This window comes from Diachasma alloeum, unplaced genomic scaffold, assembly GCF_001412515.2.
Source record: "Diachasma alloeum isolate Michigan unplaced genomic scaffold, Dall2.0 Dall_scaffold_00185, whole genome shotgun sequence".
NCBI classification, from domain to species: Eukaryota; Metazoa; Arthropoda; class Insecta; order Hymenoptera; family Braconidae; genus Diachasma; species Diachasma alloeum.
In genome coordinates, this window is record NW_021680351.1 from 619,380 (window position 1) to 637,114 (window position 17,735).

General features: G+C 35.5%; 1 protein-coding gene across 1 annotated transcript; it reads left to right on the forward strand.

The window, feature by feature from the left end:
* The first annotated feature begins 1,835 nt into the window (after positions 1-1,835).
* Positions 1,836-11,966, forward strand: LOC107048067 (vesicular glutamate transporter 1). The gene is made up of 9 exons (XM_015271027.1): positions 1,836-1,921; positions 5,530-5,672; positions 5,800-6,032; positions 6,335-6,648; positions 6,794-6,968; positions 7,063-7,355; positions 7,775-8,155; positions 8,331-8,540; positions 8,734-11,966. Exons 2-9 carry the CDS (start codon positions 5,599-5,601, stop codon positions 8,977-8,979), a joined length of 1,926 nt encoding a protein of 641 aa, XP_015126513.1. The 5' UTR covers positions 1,836-1,921; positions 5,530-5,598; the 3' UTR covers positions 8,980-11,966.
* The last annotated feature ends 5,769 nt before the right edge of the window (positions 11,967-17,735 follow it).

The following is a 17,735-nucleotide window of genomic DNA, read 5'->3' on the forward strand; positions in this document are numbered from 1 at the left end:
TTTCAGTATTCTTTGAAATTATGTAATGATTGTCGTACAATAAATTATATATTTTTGGTGATCACAACAAAAATTTAATTTTGGTAAAGATGTTAAATTTCCTTCTATCAAGTTAATTTCCCTCGAGTAAATCTCTTCCACTCCTTCAAATATTCTCACGTGAAACATAATTTTTCGGCCAGAGCTCATTTTTTTTCTGAGTGTATAATTGTAAAATTTTTAAATGTTCATCGTTATTTTATTTTATTTATTTTTTATTTATTAATTGAAAGACGAATCCAACAGCCAAAGCCAATGAGAGGAATCAAATTAAATGAAAATGAATAAATTTAAAAAATTTATATTATTATTATAATTTTTTTTTTTATTATTTCTATTGAAGTTCTGATGAATTTCTTGATAATGAAGCTCTTCATTTTACACATACAAATAAATTTCTATGTCCGTTAGAAACCTATTTTTAATAGCAAATGTACAACACACGAATTTTTAAATATTTTTTGAATAAAAATATACGGAAAAAATGCGGTTTTGAGTGTGGGTGTATTTTATGCATGAAAAGGTTCAGAATGCAGTTGATCGAAGGGACTATTCGATTGATTTGGACGTCGCAACAACCCACGTTGAGTATATTCAACCTTTGGGGTAATACAATCTCCCACGGCGGGGATTCGCCTACTCGTGGCTAAACGATCAGGGATCCTCCCGCGCTTTATCGCTCCCCGAGATATTTGTTCATCCCAGAGGTCTCGTATAGCCGTATTTGAATCAGTTTTGGGGGAATTATCACATCCGCGGGACGGTGATATATACACGCTTCAATATTTCATTCCTCTAGAAATTGAAAGAAACAACTGATTGGAGTGAAGTTTTTTTTTTGTGAAAAAGTGAAAATTCATTAAATTTTTTGTTCTGTTGACACTACATTGAAAATATTTACCGTTTCTCGTGAAAAAAAAATCAATAGCCATCAGTGGGTTGATAGAGGTAACAGAGAAAAATTGAAAAATTGGAAGTTAATGACAAAAAAGTTCGAAATTTTAGAAACAAATAAATTATATGCAATTATACCTCGATTTTTTCGTTATATTAGACGAATTAATAAATAATTTTTTTTTTAAATGAGACTAAATTAAGAAATGTTGTGAATTCCAAATTTCCCAATCACAAAAAAATGGAGAATCTCATTCATCCATTCTCCAAAAAATCAACGAAATTCCATCAACAGGAAAATATCAATTTTTCAAGTAAAAAAAAGTTGGAAAAAAAATTGCAATTTTCTCCATCGACAAAAATTGGAGAAAATCGCGACCCTTAAATTCCCCGAAGACGAATAAAAAAAATTAAATACGAAAAATTGAAAAAAATTGGGAAAACTCAAAGAATTCGATTACAAAGAAGAATTTCACAGCCAAAAAAATTAATCGCATCCCTTTTACACAATTGAAAAAAAAAACCAATGACGAAAAAACTCCAATTGTTGAAATGGATTAAAAACCATAAAACGTCCCCCCAGACCCGATAAATACCTCATGCTCTCATCCCGTAATCAAAATTGAGATTTCCCTCCGTGATTGTTCATTACCGATGTCAGAAATGTCCTACCCCACGATTGTTATTTCACCCTTATCATTACCATTATTATTATAACAGGTAAAACCTGGGTGAGAGACTCCGCCTCGGTTCGATCAGTGAAGGGGTGAGTGGTGCGTCGATTGGTCAGTGATATCGATGCGTCGTCATGCGATAGCCAATGGCAGGCTCTCGTTGTGATGCGCTGGCGCTCGGAACCCCCCAGGCACCCCTTGTTAGCGTTACGAATTCAGCGAAGTCGAGGACGAACGACGACGTTCCCTTCGTCGGGCTATCCCGCGCTTTCGAACCCACTCCGCATTTTTTCATTATCTGGACTTAATTATTGGTGAGTTTCCACAATTATGTTATTTACTTTCCCGCATTTTTCATTTAATTTTCATTACAACTCCATTAAAAAAAAAAAATTTTGCAATTTGTCTGCAGTGAAATTTGATTTTTTGCACTATTTACAATTTTTTAGGCGATTATTTTGTTTTTGATTTCATTGTTTAATTGGGTAATGGATTTTTAGGTCATTTTCTGGCTTTTTAATTTATTTTTCTGGGGGACTGCTGCAGGTTTCATTCATTGATTTTTGGGGAATCCGGTAGTTGAGATTTTTAGATTCTTTTTGAGTGGGGAGAGTTCTTTTTAGGAGGTTTGGATTACACGGGAAAAATAGGAATGGTATATTTTTTTTAGTGGAATATTGTTGCCAATTTTGAATTCCAAGCGATGGAAATTGTGAGTTACGTAAAGACGAATTTCTGGGGATGTGATTTTTTTAGTGATGAATAAATTTGTGCGAGTGAGCGCCTATGAAAAAGAGGATTTCTGAATTTTTTTAAGAACCAGCCGTTTTTCGCAATTTTTCATTTTTTGTGAAATTATTTTGTTTTTATGATTTCTTGCCTTTCCGTTTTTTAAAATAAAATGTTCGAGGTTTCATTCATTAATTTTTGGGGCAAGTAATTACGATATCTGAATTTTTTTTTCAGTGGAGATAATTTTTTTCCAGGATTTTTGGATTACACAGGAAAACTAGAAAGGACATATTTTTTCAAAGTGAAATTTTCGTGCAAAATTTTGCATTCCAAAGGGATAAAAATTCGGATGGAAATTGTGAGTTACGTAAAGACGAGTTTCTGGGAATGAGTGATTTTTTTGTGAAATTTGTGCAAGTGAACATTTATGAAAAAGAGGATATCTGAATTTCCTTGAAGAACCAGCCTTTTTTCGCAATTTTTTATTTTTTGTGAAATTGTTTTTTTTTTTAATGATTTCTTGCCTTTCCGTTTTTTAAAATGAAATGTTCGAGGTTTCACTCATTAATTTTTGGGGCAAGTAATTACGATATCTGGATTTTTTTTTCAGTGGAGATAATTTTTTTCCAGGATTTTTGGATTACACAGGAAAACTAGAAAGGACATATTTTTTCAAAGTGAAATTTTCGTGCAAAATTTTGCATTCCAAAGGGATAAAAATTCGGATGGAAATTGTGAGTTACGTAAAGACGAGTTTCTGGGAATGAGTGATTTTTTTGTGAAATTTGTGCAAGTGAACATTTATGAAAAAGAGGATATCTGAATTTTCCTGAAGAACCACTCCGGGATTTTTATTGGCCTTCTCGATTATGGAGGTCACCTACATCGATGAATGTGCCTCGAGTGCTCGATTTAAATGCAAAATGCTGAATTAAATTTTCCACCGTTTCGCCACCGAATTAACCCTTTACTTCCGGTTGAATGGAATTTAAAAAAAAGTGACTTCCCGCAAGAATTTTCAGAGCATAAAACGATCCAACACGAACGTTTAAATAAGAAATAAATAACTAATATAAACCCTCAAACATGAACTTGACATCGCCCTGAAATGAAAAAGATATTTTTAAAAAAATTACATTTATAAAAAAAAATTTAAAAAGTTTTAAATTGAATAAATTTCAAAATAAAAAAAAATTGATGAGCGGTCATTGAAAACTGTTCACAAATCTTTCACTTTGACCAATGTTTAACATAAAATACCCTTTCAATCCCCATTTCTTTTCAACTCCCAAAGAGCGAGAAAATTATCCAAATAGAGTCATAAATTTTTTTCCCGGAGAATAACGTTTCAGTCATGCGTATATCGAATCGATATTCGCCGGAGAATTTTCGGGATGTCTCGGAAAAGTGTCCTTGAATGTTCGACAATGGTAAAAAAAAACCCCGAATTCCTCGAAAATTTCCAAAGCCACTGGAAAAATCATCAACGTCGACCAACCCCATTGACTTTATAAAACCGGAAATGGAGTCGTGTGAAACTGAGATAAGAACCGTCGAGGTCACAAAACGATTTGGGGTTGGGAGCCGAAAAAAAGAGAGTAGGGGAAAAGAGCATCGACCATTAACGCTCGACTGTTAGCGCAATGTCGGAGGACCGTGACGACTCATTTACGTTGACTTTAGGTTTTTACCCTATTGTAGTGCCACTGGGAGAATCGCCCTTCATTATTTGAGCACGTGACGTCCCTCTTTGTGACCATTGTCGCGTCACGTGCCATTTTAATACGGGATATTACTTGCTATCGACTTGGTAAAATATGGATTGTGGGATAATTGAGAGTACATAATGTATTCAGGTGTCAGGTACGACAGAATTTCATAGAAAAATCTATAGCCCATTCACTACAGGAAATTCTGTCGGAAAATTCCGCGGGTGATTCGCGTTTTTTTGTCAATGGGAAGGTTCTATAGAATTCAATATTTTCTATAGACATTCCTCGGCTTGAATTTTCCAAGTTTATTTGTTTTATTTTTTCGAATGAAAAGAGAAGAACAATAGAATGGAAAGAACATGGAAAATTCGTGTCGAGGAATTCCTATAGAAAATGTCTCAATAGAAACAGTTCTATAGAAAGATGGAATTCTACAATTTTTTCTCTATAGAATAATTTCTATTGGATCAACAGAACCAACAGAATTGTCAATAAAAATCCTATAGATTTCACCATATATCTAGTCAATATATCATAATATAAACAAAAGAATACATCAGCGGAATAATATAATGTATTTATCAGCAAAATAATCGAGTGAATTTCCAGTAAAAATAATGACTCAATAGAAAAAGAGTTTATAAAACACTTTCTTCCAAACGTTTGCCTTGAAAACACGGAACAAACTTCCAACTTACCGATCCCATCGCAAATGTTCCTTCAACGAGCAAAGAATAGTGATAAAATTAATGATACCCCGGCACAAAGGAGAGGACGCTGACATTTTTCTCCTTTTGCATCTCAGTTCCACGGAAAAAAGGGGGAAACGTCTATCTGGAGGGACGATTTTATCCTTGCAATTCACTCCCTATCCCACCCGAAGAGAGTCGGTGGATTAGGGGTTGGACCCGGCACTCCAAATAAACAGCGCCTACTCCACATTCACCCCCGTCGGGTTTTCCCCAGAGCGAGGAGAGGATTTCACGCAGACACATAAATTTCAGGAGAATTTTTTGCTCTCATTCGGAGGAAATAAATTCTCAGGGATGCAAATGTTATTGCGTTTTTGATTGAATTTTATTTCATCGAAATAATGAGATACATTGGACTTCGACCCCCTTTTTTGGATTTTTGTAGTGAAAAAAATGGTCAAAAAAGGGTTTTTTTTTCTTTCAGGGGTTGTCAATCAGAAAAAAATAGAACTTGATTTTGATTTTTTTTATTTTTCCTGACAAAATGTTCGAGGTATCATTCATCAATTTTTTTGAGAATTCAAAGATTGACTTCATTTTTTTGTGTGGAAAGAAAAATTTTCCAGAATTTTTCGATTACCCACAAAAGTTAGAAATGATAATTTTTTGAAGTGAAATTTTCAGGGACCGAATCTTCATAAAATTTTATTTTCCTGAAAAAATGACATAATTTGGATTTCCATCCTTATATTAATATTTATCCCCATAATTTCTCCTTTCTTTCAGGGGCTGCCAATCCCAGAAAAAGAAAGAAAATAGTAAACATAATCTGAAAGCAACCCCAATAATTTAAAAATGTCCGGATTCGCAGCGGCGGGTCTCGGGGCCCTGGGAACCATCAAAGCGAGGGTAGAAGGAAAGTTAGCAGGGTAAGAATACACCAAAGACACACAATAATCCCCTGACATTGACAAGACTGGAAATAATCGAAGACGTAAATTATTTCCAAATTGTCAATAACCAAAGTACACCTTAAATTCGAACAATTTTCTCAAGATATCGAGCAACAAGAAGACCGTCAGCCGGATATGACGAATTTGAATTACCAAGAAATCGAGGGAGCAAGGATAACATGGGATTTGAGGACGAGAAGGGCTACGATGGACGTGCATCCTTTGATTCATTGCCGGAGCCAGAGAGGCCACCCCTACGTCACATTGACACGTACATTAAACCCGAGTGTCCATGCTTGTCAACGAGATTCACAGTTGCTGTACTTGCTTGTGTAGGTGAGTGATCAATCGTGGAAATCCTGGCAGATCGATCGATGGTTAATCGATAGCGAATCGATTTGTCGACTTGTTCGCTCGGTCGATGGCCAATAAATCGTCGATTGATCCTTGATCGATGATCGATCCTTAGTCGATTGTTGGTCAACCATTAATCGATCGTCAATTATTGATCGATTGGCAGTCAATCGTTAATCGATCGATGATCGAGCAATCATCACCCATTGCAGCTTCACACCTATGATCATGAAATGATCTCACGCTCACTTGCGGTGAATGAAATTTTCCTTTTGACCCTCAAGGTTTCATCATTTCCTTCGGCATGAGAGCCAACATGGGCATGGCAAAGCTGGCGATAGCAAACGAAACAGACAGCAATGGTATAAGAATACACAATTGGGGTGTGGGTACCGAGAGTGCCATGGACTCATCATTCTTTTTGGGATACCTAATCACCCAAGTGCCAGGAGGATTTTTGGCCTCCCTCTATCCGGCCAACAAAATATTCGGTCTTGCAATCGCCATCTCCTCGTTTCTCAATCTTCTTGTACCGGGGGCCATCAACACCGATCCATATTTGGACATGTTTGTTCAAGTATTGAAAGGGCTTGTTGAGGTGAGCCATCATTAGTCCTCTGAGACCAGCTCTTTCGTTGAAACAAAGCTCTTCGGAGACGTCGTCTGTCTTCATCAGCTTCAACGGCATTCCTACGACACATGTTGATTTTCCTTCGGACTAATGAGGACTTTTCGGTTCATAGGGAGTCACTTATCCAGCCTGTCACGGTATCTGGAAGAACTGGGCACCACCCCTGGAAAGATCAAGGCTAGCAACTTTAGCCTTTTGCGGGTCGTACGCTGCTGTTGTCATCGGAATGCCCCTGTCCGGCTGTCTGAACTCGTGGTTCAACTGGTCTGTCTCCTTCTACGTCTACGGTAAATCCTTCATCAGCATCTTTGCGCAGATTGATCATCTGAGGATGTCCGATCCATCAAACTCGCCTAATTCCAATGCTGCTTTTGTCTCAAGGTATCGCGGGGCTGATTTGGTATATAGCCTGGTTATGGCTTGTCTTCGAAAGGCCCTCGAAACACCCCTCCATTACAGCCCGCGAGCTCCGGTACATCGAGGACTCCCTGGGACAGGCACACTCCCAAGCACCTCAGCCAACATTCAACACAACCCCCTGGAAGAAGTTCTTCACCTCAATGCCAGTTTACGCTATCATCGTCGCTAACTTCTGCCGATCCTGGAATTTTTATCTGCTCGTGCTGTATCAGGCTCGCTATATGAGTGAATCTTTTAAATTATCCACTGTTGAAGTAAGTAAGCTTGATCTACTCCTCAACCAGATTAAACAACCTATCCTTAAGGGGTTTTTGATCTTTGCTTCCAAGACGAATGAGAACGCCCTTCTTTCTGCTTCACGACAGCTAATTTTAACGTAACCAAATTCTTTATAACTGCATTATTCAATAATATTTATACAATAATCTGGGGCACAACAGCTCTTTTCATGCAACATTGTCGATCACTGAGAAACAATGAATGAAGTATTTGGAATAACAAATGAGACGTCGTATGTTCGAAACAAGACGTCTCGAATGTCTAGAATGCATGTCTTAATCCCTCAATTTGAGACACTACAACTACTTAAATTCGGGGACACAAGGGTCTTCGAAAGGGCATGGCAGTGTCCCAATTTCAGACACTAGTATTTCTATGATTGCTCAATCTCCAGACTGGTATAGTTGGGTCCATACCCCATCTCCTGATGACGTGCATCGTACCCCTCGGCGGGATGCTTGCCGACTACCTCCGCAGGACAGGTAAATTAACAACAACACAAGTCCGAAAGCTCTTCAACTGCGGTGGATTTGGCACTGAGGCCTTCTTCTTCCTCATCGTTGCGTATGCCACAGTTCACAAGAATCCAACTGGTGCTACAATAGCCCTGACCTTCGGCGTTGCTGGCAGTGGCTTCGCTATCTCTGGATTCAATGTCAATCATCTGGATATTGCACCGAGATACGCCAGTATTCTCATGGGAATGTCCAATGGAATCGGCACCATCGCCGGCCTACTTGTTCCCGTTTTTGTTGATCACATGACGAAAAATCATGCAAGTATACTCTCCCGCCGCACAAGAATAGGGAGCTTGTATGATTTTTTTCAATTTTCCACAAACGCTTGAAATATTGCTCATTAATTGAACTTCATGCAAGTTCCCTATTACAAAAGGTCTGCAGGCAAAATGTTCAATTCCATTCTATGATTTCTGTCATTGACTTTTTCAGTCGGCGGACGAGTGGAAGGTAGTGTTCATAATTGCAGCATGTGTTCACGGATTTGGTGTCACGTTTTACGCAATATTTTGCTCCGGTGAATTGCAATCTTGGGCTGATCCTTCGTTGGAGGAGCAGAAGAGTTGGAATCCACTTGATGATTTGGGACAGACTAAACCACCTGTTCCACCACCGCCCAAAGTCATGCAGTCTGAGTTCATCGTAAGTATTTTTCGATTAGATAAGTTGTGATCGTCACAAACGGAAAATTAATCCTTAAATGAAATAATAATAATGATATGACTCCAATCAGTCGAATAGTGCAATTCTATCGGCTAAAATTTGGACGGGAAAAATTGTCTATTTGATTCGCTAGAATTTGGCTGTCTCTCATTGGTATCCATTATTTTCGCAGAGACAGCCATCAGGAGACATAAATGCCGCCTGGAACGATGTTCCTCACCACCAAGCCGGTACCTACGATCAACAGGAGAGAATCGGCACACAATCGGTGATCAATTATGGATCAACAGAGACAAATGCAAGCAATCCCTTTCGCTCAACGAATCCATTCGCAAGTGGCATAAGCGAGACTCTCGTACAACCACCAGCCAGAGATGACTACACGCACGATGTTATGGAGCATCAACAATGGGACTGAGCTGTCAACGTCGGAAAATCAAAATGATCATTCTTGAGATCGATTGTTATTCAACGAGATTAGTAAGTTTAAGCGTTCATTCTATTTCTCGGGGACATGGATCTCAAGGTGAGCCATTCCTAACTTCAACAATTGCACAAAACATATTGAATCGAAGATGAAAAATATATTTCGGAGAGGGGGGGGATGAGCTGTCGGAGCTTTTCTATGATGCGAATTGGCAATTATTTCCGCATATCGGTAGAGGTGAATTTTATTGTAATCGTCGTAGGAGCGGAATGATTTTTTTTTCAATTCTTTTCTTGTTTATGTGAGTGATTCTGGTTCACCCTGGGAATCTGCGTCAATTCTTTAATGAAATGGAATTGGATCATGGGGAAAAGGAGAAGTAGAGAATTTTTATATTGCCGTGGACGCAAAAATTCTAGAGTAATAGCCAGCGAATTCGATGGAACATTCTTGGGGATTTTTGGTGAACTTTTGTTGAAAATTGTGTTGGTTTTCGCCGATTCTATCTGAGAGTTCTGCCACTTTAGTTTAATTTTTTTTATTCAAAATGCCAAATTTTTCAGTCTTGTTTTTATTGAGCAAATCAAACAAACAAAATTTGGAAAATTTGAGCTGAGGAAAAAAAAATTCCACTGATTTTTTCTATTGAATATTTCCCATTGAAGGCTGCGCATTTCTACGCGTTTTTTTTCGTAGAAAAGAACAAATAAAAACTATTTTATAGGTCAAATCAGTGGAATTGCATCTTGATATGTATTTTTTCTGGTGAGATATTTTCTGTAGGAATTCCTCGACATAAATTTTTCAAGTTTTTTCACTGTATTTTTTTCTCTTTTCACGGAACGACTCGAAGAAAAAAAACCAAGATAATCTGAACCTAGAAAAGAAAATTCTATTGATTTTTTCTATAAAATATTTTCTATTGTGCATTTCTGCGGAAAAAATGCGCAGAAAAATAGGGGAATTTTGCAACAGAATCGAAATCCAATAGAATTTTCTAACGAATTCGTTGGTTTGTTCTCTGAAATTTTTTCGCACATGTCCATTTCATTAACGGATTCAAATAGTGAAACTTACTGGTTTCGCCTAAAAATTCTGACAATACTAAATTCCTCGATGTGGGGAATACCTAAGAGGGCAGATAATAGTGCTGTAAGCGGTTAAAAACTATGCAAAACTACGAAAGAAAAACACGATGAAAGTATTAACAGAAAGTATAACAATTACGTACACTAATTTCTAAAAATAACGGTATTTTTTATAAATATACAGTTAATTGGCGCATAAAGGAACAACGCACGATAGATATACAATTAACTTGAGCGCATTAATTATCAATAATTTGAGCGCAAAATGCAGACAATATTAACTATAAAAAAAGCACGTGTTTTTGAATTGCACTTGAGATTTATATTTGCAAAACTGCGACAATAAATATTCATGTTTCTATATTATTTAAAGATTGTGACAATATGAAGAAAAAACTGCACTTGTTTCCAATCGCACGAAAATGAGATATTTGATATGAATTTATAAATTTATTGAGGAAAGACAATACAATTTACATTTTTTTTTGGTGAGAGGAAGAATAATTATAGCGCCATTGGCTGATACTTTTAGGGAGTAATCACCATCACCGAATTAATTTGATTAAGGATATCCAAGTACTTCGTTCGCACTCAGTGTTTTAGTCATGATCGTTATTCATTCCTTTATTTATTCAGATTTGAGAAAAAAATTTGAATCTTCTTCGACAAACACATGAATAAAAATTTCTTATTCACAATTTTTTTGAGAAAAAAAAGTATTATCCATTGTTATTATTGTTATTATTTTTTAAGCTCAGATAGACTTGAAATAAGTCTAGCATGTGTCACCTATTTTTTGATAGAGGATCATATTTTCAAAAAAAATATTTGGAATGCTCTTGGGCCGAACTACTTGGATATTCTTGAAGAATTCCGAAGAAAATCGACAATATGAAAGCAATAAATGGAGCGATGTCTCGGGAACTCCAGAAAATAAAGCTACGAATGAAAGTAAAAAACCTAAAGTGATAGAAAAAAAATATTGAAAGTATCAAGACTTCTGTATACAAACAAGTATTTAATATTGAACATGTTAAGATGAAAGAGAAATGACGATTTTTGTGTCAATGCATAATTAATTAGCACTTATTCTTTGCTAATATCCCTCAGATATATGTCGTAAGCGTTCAGTAGATTGCGTGTGAGTGGAGGAAAGTGAAAACTTGAAGAAAAAAATATTGATGAAAGTACATTTTTGTGATTGCATCGATTAAAAGGGAATAACAATAATTCAATATATTACGATTAATGACTATAAACAGAGTGAAAGTAAAGAAGCAAATTCAAGTTATGAAAAATCTTTGATTCAAAATCCAATGGAAAATTAGTCAATTTATGTGATACCTTGGTGAGCGTGAAGGTATCTGAAGGAAAATTAAATAATTCATAACGTATTAATGAATAAAATAACCTTAAATCTATTGAAAATTATATATAAAAGATAATTATTATCCTCGACCGGAATCGATTGGATACGTTGCCAGGGAATGGCCACACGTGTGTGAATAGGTAGAGATGTTGTTGCTTTGACAAAAAAAATATGAAGAATTATATTAGGTTTAGGAGAATGCGATGTGCGGGCGAGGGATTGTTTTATCAGTGAATTTTTAAGTGATCGGCGAGTGTGTCGGTGATTGATAGCCGAATGGTACTCATTTTTCTGGTGCAATAGTATTATCTGAGTTATACACTGTTAGAAAAACAGTGAAATTTCATGGACAGTTGACTACCAATTTTCAGGATAGTGACAGGGAATGCGATTTAGGGGGAAAAAATTATGAAATTTCAGGTTTCACTGACAGTTCAGTAAAACTCCAGAATTTTGAGCGGCATAAAGACGAGAACTCCTTAATTTATTTGAATTTCCAATCTAGTATGAATATTCAGTGACAAATTCCATTGAATTTTCAGGGAAATCTGAAATTTCATGATTTGTTTCACCCAAAATCGCATTCCGAAAATTCAGACGAAAATTTTTAAGTGTAGTATTATGACAGAATCCTTTTTATTTGAGGAGTCATTCAACTTGTGGACGAGTGCTAGAGCAATATTTGCTCCTTTTTTTAAAACATTTATTTGTTGTTACACTGCAAAAACTAGGGCCTTTGAGGCGCCTCAATTTGAGACACTGGACATGAAAATTTGTCTTGTCGGCTAATTTGGACATGACAGAAATTTTAAATGCCTTAAGGATATCCAAGTACTTTAGCTATTTTTCACCAGTGAACAATGATTTTATTATTTAAACTTTGCAGAAAATAATTAAAAAATTGCAATTTGTGAAAATTACAAGTATTTTCTGTAAATAATTTATAAACAATCAATTTTCCGCTTTATTCATATTCAAAATTTCACAGAAATTTTCACGAAAGTTTAAAAAATTTAAATTATTTATTTATAAACAACGAAACGGTGAAACGGTTCAAGTTGACTTTGACTGTTGCCCAGTTATCAGCAAATATCTCGAAATCTAAGGGAGATAGCAAATTTTTTGTTATGACCTTTTTTATAGCCCTCAATTCGCCCCACAAAAAAGGTAATTACGAAAATTTCGCCATCTCCCTTAGATTCCGAGATATTCCTCGAAAACCGCCTAAATCGACTTGAACCGTTTCACCGCTTCGCCACTGAAATGCCGGGAATGCGTCTCAATTCGAGACCCTAAAAATGGCTTAAATTCAAGTGTCCCAACATCAGACACTAGTTTTTCCAGTGTATCTGAATATTTTAATCAATTCGATTGTTAATGACATATTTGTTGCATTTGATGGAATATTTGTTGAATTAATGTACATCGATATTGACATAATTTATCTTATCAAAATATTTAGAGGGCAGTGTATAGATACTTACAACCATTATATTCATCACTCAAAAGTAGTGTCTGGCCTAATTTACCTTAAAACTTTGCATTATTCGTCATGAGAATGAAGAAAACTGAGAACTTATAGAAAAACAAACTCATACAATTGCAGAGATGAATTATATGATTAAACATTTACATCTAGGCTAAGTGCTGATGCTGTTCGAACAATAATAATGATATATTTATATATTAAATGAAGAGAGATAATACCATATATTAATTTATCGACAATAAAGTAGTGAAAGTGTGTCAAGTGCCGAGAGAGATGGAGAGGGTTTTATTTCGCTTGTAACTATCATTTTTGGTTTTTCATCCTCTGTAGGAGGGACTTATGCTGGTCAACTTTCAATGCTGTGAAATGTAATTTTAGGATTTTATCGAGTGGCGATAATCGATGCCACTCAATTGTATTGTTATTTGTTTTGGTACTGACTTTATTTTTTAAGTTTGAAGAGCGTCGGGGCAAAGTGGAACGGCAGCAGGAAATGTAGAGCGAAATTTGGATAACTTTTGTCTCCATTTCTGTTGCTGAAAAAATGACGAAGGGTAGAAAATCGTGGCAAATTTTACTGTACCAAAGGTAATCAGTTTTATTATAAAAATTGGGAAAAAATTGTGTAAAATTTTTCATTGACGGAACAATCAAGTGTCCGTCCCAGTAATATTACTCGTGTATAATCATGGGATTAATCATTTTTTCTATTGATCGACATTTAATAAATAAAAAAAATATGGCCCAGTCGTCCAGAAATTAGGGGTTTCGNATAATCGATGCCACTCAATTGTATTGTTATTTGTTTTGGTACTGACTTTATTTTTTAAGTTTGAAGAGCGTCGGGGCAAAGTGGAACGGCAGCAGGAAATGTAGAGCGAAATTTGGATAACTTTTGTCTCCATTTCTGTTGCTGAAAAAATGACGAAGGGTAGAAAATCGTGGCAAATTTTACTGTACCAAAGGTAATCAGTTTTATTATAAAAATTGGGAAAAAATTGTGTAAAATTTTTCATTGACGGAACAATCAAGTGTCCGTCCCAGTAATATTACTCGTGTATAATCATGGGATTAATCATTTTTTCTATTGATCGACATTTAATAAATAAAAAAAATATGGCCCAGTCGTCCAGAAATCAGGGGTTTCGGCTCCATTCAACCATTTCTCAATTAAATTCAGTGGCGAAGTGCTAAACCGGTACAAGTCAATTTTGACTATTGACTAGTTTTTAATGAATATCTCGGAATCTAAGGGAGATAGCAAAAATTTTGTTATAACCTTTTTTGTGGAGTCGATTGAGTGCTACAACAAATGTAGTTACCAAAATTTCGCTATCTCCCTTAGATTCGGAAATATTCCTCAAAAACTCAACTGGGAGATGAGTCGACTTAAACCGTTTTACCACTTCGCTACTGAATTATTCTTCGTTCTGTTATTTTCCCTTCAAATATTTTTTTTCTGCCAATTAAAACTCAATTTGAATATCCTTAAAACGAAATTCGCTACCGTTCCGCCCCGCCCCACTCGCCCCTAGACTCAACGAATATTTGTTACCCCACATTAAAAAAAAAATCGTTAAATCACCAAAATACTCCTCTCGATTTTTGCAATTATTCTCCCCTCGCACCCATATCACTTTATCATCCCAATGGTCATAAACAAATAGAACAGCTTGATTTCACCCAATTCACCATGTACATAATTACGATTGAATTTGTGGATTAGAACGATGAGCCATAGACTAGCTATAAATACCAAAGAATATTTTTGTTGGAGTGAAATATCGATGGATCGATCATAAGCACAAAAACCCCAATACTTCCCCAATGTTTCTCAATCCAAAAACTTCAGTGTTTAGTATGAAAAACAAACAGTAGCACTAGCTGTCATAACCATATCTCCCCAATAGAGAGAGAATTATTTTTTAAAACGCAATTTCTCACACTCGATCCGAAGACAGAAATGATAATCGTGTGTTATAAAAAAAAATGTATACAGATGATAAAAACGCGAAGGAACTTGTTATCAGAATTCAACCATAAAATTCCTGATTAAATTCTCACAACGAGTTCTTTCACGCGAGAAAATATATTTATTTCAAAAATAAATTAGTCATTGTTTCTGTATATACATTCAACAGTATATACTCTACGTGTTACCATAGAACTATTCAGGTGAAGGATAAATTCTACTTAAATGTCGTTGTAAATTTTTTGCGATGAAAATTTAAATTTAAAAAGAATGTGTGAATCAATTATTATAGCGACAATAAACGATGAAAGTAATGTAAGATGATTAAAAAAACGAAGGAAAGTAATACATTGTAAGGACAATAAAGTATTAGCTGAAATTTGGATGATTATTATTGAAATCAGACGGGATGTCTATCCGAGCCGGTTCCATATTACAATAGTCCTCTTCATTGTCTTCAACCGAAGATGAAAAGAAACCAAAGAACTAACAAGGGTAAAAGCTTCGGTTAATAATCCCAGTCGGACTATATAAATGTTAAATAGCTTAAGCTTTCGGCTTTTGTCATTAGGTATCAGATATTCACGTATGATTTCCATTGCCTGATTTGTCACGCACGAAAAAAATTTGTTGAGAAACCCAACGGATTCGATAGAAAATTCTATTGGATTTCTATTGAACCTGTATGAGAAATTCTTTTTTTTCGCCGATTCTGTTGAAAAATTTCGGGCAATTACTGCGCATTTTTTTAATGGAACATGTGCGATAGAAACGATTTTATTTTTCATAGGGGGCTAGGCCCCCCCATGATCCTTATTCTGACCCTTGTGACCCGTAATCTGACTCTCGTGACCCCTATTTCGACCCTGATGACCTTTTGTTTCAAAACCTTGGTTTTTGCCCCTCATGTCCCTTATTTGGACGCTTACTTTGACCCTCGTGACCCTTAATCCGACCCTTATGCCTCTTCATTTGACCCTCACAACCCTTAATTTCGAAGTCTCAATTTTGAATACAAAATTTTCATCACCAGAAGTTTTAAAAAGATTTTGATTTTTATAATATAGAGAGATAAGTGAAATTTGATCTTTCTTGAACTTAATTTTATAACAAAAAAAAAATTGAAAAATTGGTAAATTTGAGCTGAGGGATTTCCGTAGAAAATATGTTAATAAAATAAGGGGTATAGAAAAATGAAATTACATTGATTTTATCTATAGAATATTTTTCATTAACATATCTATTAAAAACTAAGCTGCGGAATTTTTCAATAGAATTGGCCAACAACATAGAAATTTCAATAGAAATCCAATAGAATTTTCTAGGTTTTTCCATGGAATTTTTTTGTTGCTCGGTTCTTCGATTAATATTAGGAAAATATTGACAAAACTTCGTTAACATTGTGTATCAGTCCTCAGACGAAAACAGAAACATAAACAAGAAGACAAAATTATTGTTAACCACCGGTACACTGGTCTGGTTTGTTGAACGATTATTACATGATATAATTATGTAAAATATGTATGTATATTGTAATCTGAGTGTATTATTTAGTACTACAAAGTGAAAAATAATGAAATACTGATGACTAATTGACAATAAAGTATAAGCCAATCTTTTAACGAAAGAAATATCAATCGCACTTTGATTCATTTCACAATTGTGTCGTCACGGATGCTTCCCATTTTACAACATGCACTTTGTCACATCCTCGGGGCATTCCAGCTCACTACAATCGCATTTACAGTACATCACGAGCCGTAATTTTTTATTAATTAAAATGAACCTTCGTAGTTGTTGATTGCATGCAAATCGTTGATTAGACAATTTTAATTTGCGCAATGCGGGTATTAAATTGTGCCCCAGAATTTGTCGACTCCTTTTTATAAAATACTGGTTGTGATGCAGTAATTTAAATTTTTGTGGAAAAAATGTTGAGGCTGTAGGAAAGGGATATGTGGGACATTCCACGGTGAATCAGCCTCTCTTCATTTGTGAGTTATTCTGATTGCTATGAAGGAAGAAATTGTTTCGTCCAAACCTATGAAACTTGGAAAAGTCTTATCTCATGCAGAATTTTTTCTGACATTTCAGGATGAGAGTATCTTTCATAAAGTGAAGCTCAATGATAGAAGGGATTTCTATTCCATTGAAGAATGTATTTTTACTTGCACAGAATATCTCTTCAAATATTTGAAAATATTTATCTGATTTTACACGTGTGGCGATCACAATTCGTCACCGAAAATTGAGAGATAACCCAGTTGACATCAATGTCTCAAGCAGACTATGTTGGATAATATAAACAATTAAATGGTTGAGCAAATACCAGTAAATCACATGCAATGCAATCCTACTCTATTGAATAACCCTGATCGACATTATGGTACGCACAAAATTATGAGAATGTCACGTCTTTCTGTTGGTCTTGATATCAGACATTTTCTCCCAGATTTTTTGGATCTGAACTTGGTGCGCGCAACATCATAACTAAATTATGAAATAAACGTGACTGGTAATTCATGTGCAATTAACCGGGTATCATCTGCAGAAATGATCCCATTGTAGTTGGACTTTCACTTCACATTTTTCCCGTGCGACATGCACAATGCGGTAGCATGAGTTATTCCAATTTTTTCAGGAAGTCAGTCGAGGATTAATGTCATATATAGAGAGTAATGATACCTCAATTTTCTCGTATTCATAAGCGCTATGAAGCGATGATAATTCATTGCCTTTCAATCTGATTTTGTCCAGCGAGAATGATTTTTAAAATTATTTCTCAACTTCTGATATCAACAGAGAGTTTTTTTGGGGATTCCCCACATT